The sequence below is a fragment of the Pomacea canaliculata genome, linkage group LG14 (assembly GCF_003073045.1).
Source record: "Pomacea canaliculata isolate SZHN2017 linkage group LG14, ASM307304v1, whole genome shotgun sequence".
NCBI lineage: Eukaryota > Metazoa > Mollusca > Gastropoda > Architaenioglossa > Ampullariidae > Pomacea > Pomacea canaliculata.
This window is the reverse complement of record NC_037603.1, coordinates 12,081,708-12,093,016: the sequence shown is the minus strand read 5'-3', so window position 1 is coordinate 12,093,016 and position 11,309 is coordinate 12,081,708. Positions and strand designations below refer to the sequence as shown.

The following is an 11,309-nucleotide window of genomic DNA, read 5'->3' as shown; positions in this document are numbered from 1 at the left end:
TACAAATTCTGATATGATTGTTGTTGTGTGGATAATCTAGCAAAGAGCTTTTGTGCAGCATATCTCGTGTAGATAAAGATGTCGAGAAAGAATTAGTGAAAGGAATATTAGCACAGGTGTCATTTCTGGAAAATTATTAGTTTACATTTACACTGAGATTTTTGAGAAACTAGAGAAGTGGTTTGGGTCTCACCCAGACACGTTACTTGCTAAAAATAGAGCTTGACATCGCACTAACTGACCCCCTTGTGTTTGGTTTTGTTGAGGAACAGCTTGTTACACCTGCTCTCAACTTTCCCGAAAACTACAAAGAACAACGAATTGCCGCAGCTCACAGGTAGACAGGACTCAATGACAGCTTTGTCACACACACCTTGATGTGGTCCTACAACCCAGTACATTTTTTTTTTTTTTTTTCCTCGTGAAGATTGAATTCTTTTCCTGGTTAGTTTTATTGTTTTAATTGCGATAATGAAGACAACATCGTACTACAAGCTAACAGAAGGTCCAGCATTATTGCCTGCTGAAATATATTCTGTCAGAGATTTCTGTAGTGGTTATAAATCCGTCCTTTTTCCGTGGGCAGGTCATGCTATTGGGAAATATTGTGAAAACATTTCCTTTACAAAAAAGCCATGCTTTGATTGGTGTTTTTATAAGTAAGGCTGGTAGATGTTTGTGGACCACACTGTTCGGCGGTGGTATTTTGTTAATTATTTTGTTTTGCGTGGATGACCAGGGTTCAAAGTTCTGGTCTGGAGTTTTCTTCTTGTTTGTTGTTGTTGGGTTTTTTGTTGTTGTTATTTTGTTTTTTGTTTTGTTTTTGTTTTTGTTTGTTTGTTTGTTGTTTTTTTTTTTGGGGGGGGAATAGTGTATTGCTGACAAGCTTGTTTATACCTTTATCGTGAGTCTTTCTTGACGATGTTGCCGGGTTTTGTCTAAAAAAAACCTACAGTAATATTTGTTTAATTTATTTTTGCTCGGCATTTTTCCCCGTATGTAAACTCCCAGATGCACATAATCTGACGAATTTTTCACAGATTTCCATAGAGGAAGATGTTTCAGAAAAATCTTTTTCCGGCAACAATTTTTTAAAAATTCAGAATGGTCGGACTGTTCATAATCTCTACTGCAGTCTTTTTGAATTGCTTGAAGTTTATATATATACATGTAAACACACAAACACAAAGACTGAACACAGGTATGTCGGTCGATTGTTGTTGTTCGGTTATTATCGACAAGCGACAACAATATTTTATGTCTATGAAAGTATTATGACCTTCAATAGTCAGGTAATTATTTTTTTATTAATGTTGTTGTTGTTATTATTATTATCGTGGTTTTTTTTTTTTTACCTATTCAAAACTTAAAAAAAATAATACCGGAGTGTTGATTATTTGTAATCACTTCCCAAACATGGCAAAATGTTGGCGGTGGACAACTACGGAGCGGAGGAGGGGAGGAAGACATGAAGACTCAAGGCCACGTTGACTGCACGACTTCCTGGTCACGAGACGCACGCGCTTTCTTGACTTCATTTCCTTCTTGGGATTCGTGATGTCATTGCGTCACCGGGACAACTGTTCCCACACACCCGCCTCCGTCACTCTGCCCCAGTTTATTAAAATCTTCACCCGCTGGGGTCGAGAAATAGAAAAAGCGGGGCATTCCAGCCTTGTGGTGATCACGTGACTTGTAGTCGTGCAAATGTTGTGCGACTTCGCTCAGCAGTGACTTCTACGCCATCAGTGACTTCCCTACTTCTCTCATTAGTGACTTCCCTACAACCTCTTCTCAAGTGCGACGACAGCGTCGACACTCGACTACATTTTTTTTCTATCCGGATATTCATATCCAAGTTCATTTGTCATTAGTATTATATGTAAGGAAACATTTATAAGTAGTATATATTTTGAGAAATAGTTGTAGTCTTGCTACATTCCTTTAATTTTCATATTAATGTTGCAGTTGCTATATAAAGTCTTTAGTGTATAAATATAAACATGAAAGGTCGGGGCAAGAGTCCGGGTCAGACAGTCCAGCAGTTGTTCTCAGATTAGATTGTAAACATTTAATATTGCGTTCATGCTATTCAAATATATTAATACTTATCACACTTCCTGCTAGAATGTCCCACACTAGTCTGCTTATTACAACGAGTTTCATTGGAAGACGCCGGCCTATGAGCGGAAACTTCTTTTTCGCGGAAATGTTTCTCGTCTGTGTGGACATGTCGAGGGCCCGAAGTTCGAGAGAGAGTTCACAGAGGAGTCTTACAGTGTTTTGGAGAAAAGCGAGTCTCTTGACAGCTAGGAATCGTGTGTTATCCTCCGTGGTGTCCTCCACTCGCCTCCCACTACTGTGTCCCCCACCAGACAGGTGTCGGGTGCTGGGTATGGGCTCACCTGGCGGGGTTGGTGTCCACGGATGAGCAGTCACTGGGATACATGGTACACATCTTCAAGCAGCTCTGTGACCAAGGAGTTGCTAAGTCAAGATCAACACTCAGTTGTTATGAAAACTGTTGAAGTAAGTCATTTTCCCTGGTTTGCTGACTCCTTGGAGTAGCCTCATTAAAAGATTGTTAAACTTGTAAACATGTCGCTCCGATCATAGCTTTGGATTTTATTCATTTATGTTGCTGATTGACAGAAAAACCAGAGGTGGTGTCGAGAAGTATTTTTAAATTAATTTATTACAAAAACTGTGTATGAATCACTAGCTGTCGACAGAGCATTTGTTATAAGAAATTCCCTTTATTTATACTTTTTGTAATTTGTGTCGAATTCAGCTTTTTGCATCTTAGTGAGTGGTATATCAAATGTAGGAATTTCTGAATTATCATCTCAGTCAGTAGTATATCAAATGTAGGAATTTCTACCTTATCGGGGCCATGTTGACGGAGAGAGGGAGCTTGGGATTTCTTGTGATCGGGAAACCTTGTGAAAGGGTCAAGTGGTTGAAATGGACCGATCTTCTAACTCAGTCTTCTCTCATCGAAATGTGTGTGTATGTGTGTGTGTACCTTCATCTCTCTGTGTGTGCTAGCCTAGTAATTTTTTTCTTTCACAGTTGAATCTCCTTTTCTGTTTGTGCTACAATATGTAGGCTTCGCCGCTTGCACTCGCCAGAAAAAAAAATCAGTCATAGATATATATATATATTTGGATAAATAGGATATCCTACTGGACAACTCTCATCAGATTAAAACCTTTAACCCCGGGTGTCTATGACCAGGTACCCGCAGATGTATCTCTCCCCAGCGAAGGTCGAGTGGCTGGCGCCAGGGTGCCTTACCACCCACCCCGCTTCTCTTCCACCCCGAGTCGGTGGGCATGAACGTGCTGGTGCAGGGAGGGGGATGTGGGGCCGAGTGGGTTCACCGCCAGCATCTGGGCCGCTGTGGACTCGACAAGCCACTCAAAAGGTCACGTGCTGTGAGTCTGGAGGTGTCTGGCACTGGCTATTTCACCCTTGACCTCAGATCTCAACCTCTCACGCAAGAAGATGTCAAAGTAAGTTTTTGTCTTCCCATAATTTTTGTTTACAAACTTTTCAGGTCCTGACATGTCTCATCTGTTGCCATGGAAGCAGGATTTCTACGTGCTTTCTATATTTACAAACCATTCGTCTAGAAATGAGGAACACTAGATGTTGTCTTTAATTACTCATTTTCCCGTTATAAAAACCCGACAATTCAACAGAGTATACATTTGTTATAAAACAGGAAAATGAAAAATCTTTTATAAACATGACATGTAACAGTCATTTTTTAAATATACGTTTAACTATAAATAGCTTGTTTTGGTGGATGTAGGATGTTTGCAGGCGTGTATGAGGTCACAAGGAAATCAACAATTCGTGTGGGTTAGAGAAAAGTACAGCACGACTGCTGCATTGTTTACCCAGAGGACAATATTGAATACAATATCAAAACTTACACTCAAACGATATTATAAATTATGTTAGATACTGAATTTCTACCGTTGACATAACTGTTATTTATATAAATGTTTATTTCAAAATTCATGTCACCAAAGTTGACGGAGATAGTAGAGTTTGGTTTTTCTTGTTTGTTTTTGTGTTGTTAATGTGTTGTTTCGTTTCGCATGAGGTTTCCTGAAATATTTTGTCAAGGGATTGGGTGTAGGTTGGCCGCTGCAAGCCAGACTGGTCAGAGTTTTTACTGTAGACAGTTTGTAGTATGAAATATGATCTCCGCCTTTCACACTCACACACATACACTTGCATCCATTTATTCATTTATTCTGATACCTGGCAACATGTTTTCCCTGTCAGGCATCAGCCAAGTGTCCCAGCGACCATTCTGTCAAGGAAATCAGTTTCAAGCTCAAGAGAAGTCAACTGAGTATTCTCATGGAGAGACCTGCTCGCACCTCAGAGATGACAATCACATTCTGGAACAGGCAGGGGGCCGTCAACACCGAGCGGGTGAACCTTCCAGACCACACCAACCCCTGGGTGACCCTCAACATCCTCTTCGGCTCACTCAACATCACCTGCGCCAGTGCTGGTACGTGGCACTATCACATCATTCATGAGGTCTGACTTCTTCCTACAAAAAAAAGTCACTTTAATAAACTTTAGGTGTCTATTTGTAGGGAATGGAAAGGGATTGTATTTCAAATTAAACACATGGGTATACATACCTACCTGTATGGAGGACGCAGCGGAAATGGTTAAAGGTGCTGTTTACCAACGTGTGCTGTTTAAAAACATTCGCTGTTACAGGTAAAAACAAACGGGACTGGAAATTTCAAGGGCCTTTTGGCTTGAATGTCGTTAGCAAGAGCAAAAAGGAGGTGAGCTCTCGTTTGAGCAACCCTTGCGCCATCGTGGCAACCGAGCGGCCGCTGAGCCGGAAGGAGGTGACGGAGCTGAGTTTCGTCCCTTTAAACCGTCAGCAGCAGTCATCCGTGAAGTTGTACCTGTCCAACTCACATCCGTCCACCCTCAAACTACAGGATGACCTTTCGTACTTCGACCCAGAAGACGGGGCCTACAGGTAGATGCTTTCCGCCATTGACTGATGATTTGTCAGTTACTAGTCTGTGATGCTTCAGTGACTGCGTGACGTATGTCACACACACACACACACGTGACTTAAATTTGCTTGCTTATGGATTTCAATTTTATTTATTTGAATTTTTTGCTTATGTAGGTTTTTCCCTAAGCTACCGATGGATATTTGTCAAAAAGCCTATGTCGCTTTTTTTTTTACTATTATTTGAGTTTTGCCCAACACAATGACTTGTTTTGTTTTATTTCATTTTTGTCCAGTTGCCTTCAGCTTGTATATCAGATGAGGAAGTTTGAGGGACGAATTCAGTTGCATCTGCATGAAACGAAAGACCAGCTTGAGTTGAAGCTCGTAAGTCAAAGGTCATGAAATGACAAGATATATCAGACCTCGTGCCTGGCAACATGTTAGCTCACTGTAAATCGTTCATGATGTATTTATTCAGCAAATATCAACTGTTTTATTGAAATATACTGTTATCATTTACATATCTTCAAACAGAAAAATAAAACAGTGTTCCCCTTTTCTTCAAACGCAGTATGAGAAGAAGACTGGGAGAGGGGCAGAATGCTACTCCACGCATCGTGTTCCCGTGACCGGAAGTCACGTAGACATTCGGAAGCCCGTGTTCTTGTATCTAGAACTCTTCCGGGTCAAAGTGGACGTGAACTCTGTTTTTCTATACAGCAAGAGCTGGGAGGAAAGCGCTTATGCCACGTTAATCAAAGCGGAGGATAATGCAAGATGGAGAAACAATGCAGCGAGCAGTTTGAATGACAGCCAGCAAGAACAAGGTAAAAACACAAGATGGAAGGTGTGTCTGATGAACCACTCACTTTAAATATGATAGAAAAATCTAAAGAGAAATAAGAAGCATAACAAGATATAAACGGGTGAAAGTAAATTAAATATTATGTAGAGTGTATTAGAACTTTGACATGAAAAAATTGCCTATGTATTTTATATAATTAACTAATAAAATTATATAATAATTTATCTTGAACAATTGCTGACTTAGTCAAAAAGACGAAAAGTTTCATGGCGCCAGGCCAACTTTATTGAAAATAGAAACATAACTATCACTGGCCTACCCACACAAACAATATCACTAAAAAGGGTGGGGAACTCTAGTTCTCAAATCTCTCCACTAAATAATTTGGAAGAATGTGCAAAGTATGACTTTAAATTTAAATACTTGTGACTTTGTTTTTTATAGTGATAATCACAATAACTTTGAAAATGTTCACTTTACTGATCATTGAAGTATGTGGTCCTTATTTCAGATGACAGCGCCCTCTACCTGACGCCCCTCACAGATGAAGGATTTCCAGACCTTCCTGGAGGAAGACATTCAACTATGTCCACGGAGTCAGGCACCACCAGCACCACAGCCATCGTCCACCAACGTACGGACTTGGGCTGCGTCCCTTTTCGAAACACTCTGTCGACGAGGGAGAGTGGTGCAGGAATGGGAGGCAATCTGACAGACGAGGACATCAATCCCTACGAGTGCGTCGAGGAGCAAAGCGACGATGAAACACTAGTGAAGCAGGTGTGGCCTTCATCGTCGCTTTCGTCAGGGACCAGAGCGATGACGACCAAAGAGAAATCCTCAGAGCTGGATTGCAACACCTACAAGACCTTCACCGATGTCATCGCCAAGCGCCGCAGGTCGGACTCGCAGAGTGGAGGTGGGGAGCGCGGAGGTGGGTACGAGGAGCCAGTGAGAAAACTCCAGAAATCGAAGGAGGAGAAGAATGAACTGGGTTTCCGCCACCCGTCTGCCACACTGGGTGGCAGGTCTCAGAGCGGAGACCAGACAAGCTGTCAGCCCATGCAGCAAGGGGACTTGGACAGCAGCTCTGAAGACCTGTCCTCCACGGACGACAGAAGAGAGGTGGGCATCAATAAACTGAAGACTACTGTTACTGTTCGTGGTAGTGTTAAAGGACAAGCTTAAAATTTGGCTCTGATTTGTCTTTTGTTAAAGTTGGTAAGTCACGCTCAGGTGTACAAACAAACGATTGGCATCCAAAATGTCACGTGATGTCAGGAAATCTTTATTCTCATACAATCTCAAGGCAAGAGATTACCAGGACAACTTTAACTTTTTGTTAAAGACATATGTAAGAGTCAATTGTTCCTACGATGCGTGAGGCTTGTGAATGGGTCGTGGTTGTGGTTGTGGCTGTGCAAGACTGGACATTTGAGCTTTATACATATTACTCTTTATTGTTATTATCCCATTCGTTAGACATATTCTTCGCATGTATTTTTACTTTCTTCTCTCGATTTATCAAACAAAAACGACAGTTTTTCTCAGAAAGAAAAAGAATTATTGGCATCTTGCAAAAATTCTCGCTCAGAACTGTTGACAGTGCACTCGAGGTGGATTAAACTTGCAAGCATGGTTGTAACACAATGTCTAAGGAGTGTGCTTGTGAGTCGCACTCAACAGTCAGGCGAAGGAAAGCCTGTCAACGAGTTGAGCGAAGAAAACATTGTAATGTACGACTCTTCATAATGGTTTCCTGTTTCTGCTCAGGTAGCAAAAGTGCAGGAGGGGCGTCTCCAAGAAGCTTCACCCCTGACCTCAGATCGCTCGAGACCTCGGTCACAAGGGGCAGCCTCGGGGTCGCCAGACAGTCATCCAGAGAAAGTTAACGAACAAGTCCATGACATGAAGGCCGTCCACGAGAAGGTCCTGAAGCTCATTGATGACGTGCAGGTGATGTTCTTTGTTTGAAGACATTGTTTTTAAAAAATGGACGTAAACATAAAGCTTGTGTATAAATGGTCCATTGTCATCAATCTCAAATGTCCATGTGCAGAATCTGGACGAAACCGTTCGCCGCATTGATATTCAGCTGAGGAGGATGTCGATGTCAGCGCCAGAACTCTCCTTGTCCCCCTCAGAAACGGGTGCTTCATCCCAGTTTATGACTGGCTTTCGATGTCGCCTGCAGGTAGACACTAGCATATTCATACCTGTCCTGTTTCAATTTGTGATTAACATGTAAACAGTTTATCTCTTTTCCACTCAAGTATGGAGATACCTCTGAGTCTCACCATCTAGTGGTGATTGTGAAGGCTGAGTTGCTTTCATTGTTCGTAAATGTCGGTCGCCCGGTGTTTGCATTCCATTTACCTTTCATGGATGGTTCTGTCAGACTGACTGACGAATGGATCGATGGGTGGATGGATGGACGGACAGAGAGGGGTGGCTGTCGATGAAGCTAAAAAAGAATCCTAGTTTCTTGTCACTATACCATCCTGTGTGTCTCTCAACAGAAGAGCTTCACGCTGTGGGTGGAGCGACTGGACCCAGTGCCGGTGGTGGACCTTCTGTTCCAAAATGGAATCATCTCGTGGGACACTCTGGACCGCATCCAGCGCCTGGACCTGCGCCAGAGACAGACGCGCGAGGTGCTGGCCATCCTGCTGCAGAAGCCGCACGCGGAGTCGGTCTTCAGGGATGCTCTCCACAGGTCGCACCAAGTGGACCTGCTGGCCGTGCTCGATGATGGTGATATGGATCCCTGTGTCTCGTCAAACACGTAGCAGGATCCCATTAAGCATCCGAGGACCCTAACTCTAACCTAGACCTTAAAGGATCACAATGACCTTTCACTCATGCTGCCAGAAGATCACAGCTCCGCGGAGGATCCCAAAATCTTTGCAAGCAGATAAATGGAGAATCCAAGGATCTTGTCAAGCGGTAGATGGAGGATCCTAGAAGCTCGCGAAGCAGGTATCTGGAGGATCCTGGAGTCTTGTCAAGCACCTAATTTGAGGATAAAAGCTTCCTGTTAAACACAAAGTAGAGTACCCTGGTACTTGGCACAGCGTTTTAACAGGACGATTTTTTTCTCGTTCGTGTCTACACGAAAACTGACAAACTATTTTTTGACGGAGCTAAACCAGATTAACAGAACAAGTACATTTTCCTTACAATAATACGTGCAGGAGAGATGGTTGTTGCTGACATCTTGAGCTTTTATTATGATGGTGGGTCACTCGTCTGGCTCGCCCCTAGTCCGAGCGTGACAGAGGCGGTCTACTTTAAAGTGGTCCACCCTGTATTATGCTTATCAGAGATTCAAGAAAGAACTTCTTGACACTTCTTGGTATTTGTTGAATTGATTAAAAGAAACAACAAGAAGTCTTCTGAGGTTCACAGTGCGAGTACTCTGGTCATTGTTGAGCCAACGGTCGTTCAAAATATATGTGAATGACGTCATCAGTGTCACAGTTGGCATTGTCATCATCATTTTAAAAAAATTAAACTTTGGCTGACATTAACATTGATCGAGCAAATGCTAAAAGGAATTTTTTTGTCTGTTTACTTATAGCAGATTAACACTGTTTGATGAGATTTCTTTCTTCTGAACATTTGTTTACTAATGATATATATATAAACAGGCTGTGTAATTTTTTTTTCTAGAAATGACAGTAACCTATACATCAATACACACGACTCCAGACTCACCTACTATTTCTCTGTCAGAAACTTGGTTTTTTTTAAATTTTATGCTCTTCACGGGAGGTAAACGCTTTTCTATGTCATCATGGCGTGCAGCAGTGGTTTCCCTTGATGAAGAGGCTTGCTTTTCGACGAAATGGAGGTAGATCTCCGTACGTTCAAGCTGAATGGAAGTAAGAGAGGGAGAGAAAGAAAGAGTGTGTGTGTGTGTGTGAGAGAGAGAGATTCTAAGTATTTCCAGGATTTCACGCGGACATCACCTCTTGTCAATCCCGGTTTACCACGGGCGTGCCTTGCAGGCTGGAGTCCGGTCCACAGGACACAGAATACAGAGCACGATCTGTTATATAAGCAATGGCAGAATGCAAGCCTGTTTGCCTTGACGATGGTTCATCAAGAGGACATGCGCATTTCACTCACGCCCCCCGGAAGTTCCTCAAACACCTGCCTGAAAGGTTTTGCGCGCGATTAAACACCTTTCTCGCCGAACTCCAAACCGAGTCCACCCTCCGTACTCCCCCACTACACACCTCCTCCATGGGGCTGACACATCAAAACAAAACCTTGTACACTTGCCCTCCCTTCACCTGTATATTTTTTTTTCATATATACAGAAAGCCAGGTGAGAAAAGGATACTGGGTGGCTTGGTCTGGTCAAGTCAGCCGTCGTCAGAGGGGTGGCGTTGAATGGTAGACTTCTAGAGACTCTATGTTGTTCATTAAATAAATAAAATACAGAGTTGGTAAGTGATCACGTGATCAGGAAGGCAAGGGGGGGGGGGGGAATCGAGATCCGTTGATTGATGAACACAAAACACCCCATTGTTATAAGAAGTTAGCAATTACAGGCTTGTTTACTAACAACAGGCTGTTGTAAATCTGATGAAATGTGACATAAAAATGTTATTATTAAAATTATTACTAAAATATTTTAAAATATATCTAATATATGTCAAAATAAACTTTAATTTATTTACACTAATTTTGTCTCTATTTATTTATTTTTTATTTTTGTAATGTTAATATCTTTAAAAAAGATCTTCTCCTTCAAATTATTGAGCCTCGATTTCTGGACTTAACATTCTTATATAATCTTTACTTGACCACTGTATATGCAATATTGATGTCATATATACACGTTTTCATCATTAGACTGTCATGCACTAACTTGGAGTCGGATACTGCTTCGTTTCCTTTAATTGCGAAAGTATTTAAAAGAAAACGAACAGGTGTTGGTGGTGAACTTATTTTACTCTTTATGCAGGTGAACATTCTCCAGGTAAGAATGCAGAATGTCAAGGTGCCTACTTAATCTCACCTATGAACACGTGTGTGTCCCTCACACACACACACACAGACAAACGCACGTGTGCGAACACAGAAGAACTCAAGCCTATCGGTCACGTGATGATGTGACGCGCAGTTCAAAGTCTCGTCACAGCGCGAGGCACGCGCGCGGACAGGTGTGTTGCAGGTGTCGCGCGCTATTAACGCAGCATTGACGACTCTTCCACCCAGTCCAACATAATTTATGTTGTCCTTTGACATCTGAATTGAGAGACAGAAACTGTCAGACATAGAACAGTCACAAACACACCATCTTGTCTTGTATTGTATCCAGCACGTGCTGCAACCTCCTTTTGCTAGGAAAGTACGTAAAATATTTAAAATAAAAATATTTGTACTTTTCTTGGAAAGTTTGTACACAGCACAACACACTGACATGTAACCTGGAGATTCTGTAGGTAAACTCTGTTGCTACAATCTTGATGAGACAAGACTTGA

The 11,309-nt window shown here is 42.0% G+C and overlaps 1 protein-coding gene across 1 annotated transcript; it reads left to right on the top strand.

Moving 5' to 3' along the window:
• Nucleotides 1–2,132: 2,132 nt before the first annotated feature.
• Nucleotides 2,133–9,529, top strand: LOC112555650. The gene is made up of 10 exons (XM_025224092.1): nucleotides 2,133–2,529; nucleotides 3,238–3,515; nucleotides 4,300–4,534; nucleotides 4,753–5,026; nucleotides 5,302–5,392; nucleotides 5,580–5,835; nucleotides 6,325–6,938; nucleotides 7,587–7,769; nucleotides 7,873–8,007; nucleotides 8,333–9,529. The coding sequence occupies exons 2-10, from the start codon at nucleotides 3,336–3,338 to the stop codon at nucleotides 8,600–8,602; spliced, it is 2,238 nt and encodes a 745-aa protein (XP_025079877.1). The 5' UTR covers nucleotides 2,133–2,529; nucleotides 3,238–3,335; the 3' UTR covers nucleotides 8,603–9,529.
• The last annotated feature ends 1,780 nt before the right edge of the window (nucleotides 9,530–11,309 follow it).

Bases quoted from the DNA above. Each gene is read 5' to 3' on its own strand.
- LOC112555650 (XM_025224092.1), top strand. From the start codon at position 3,336: ATGAACGTGCTGGTGCAGGGAGGGGGATGTGGGGCCGAGTGGGTTCAC. The intron at 3,516-4,299 runs GTAAGTTTTTGT...TTTCCCTGTCAG, and splicing joins TCACGCAAGAAGATGTCAAA to GCATCAGCCAAGTGTCCCAG. The intron at 7,770-7,872 runs GTGATGTTCTTT...GTCCATGTGCAG, and splicing joins AGCTCATTGATGACGTGCAG to AATCTGGACGAAACCGTTCG.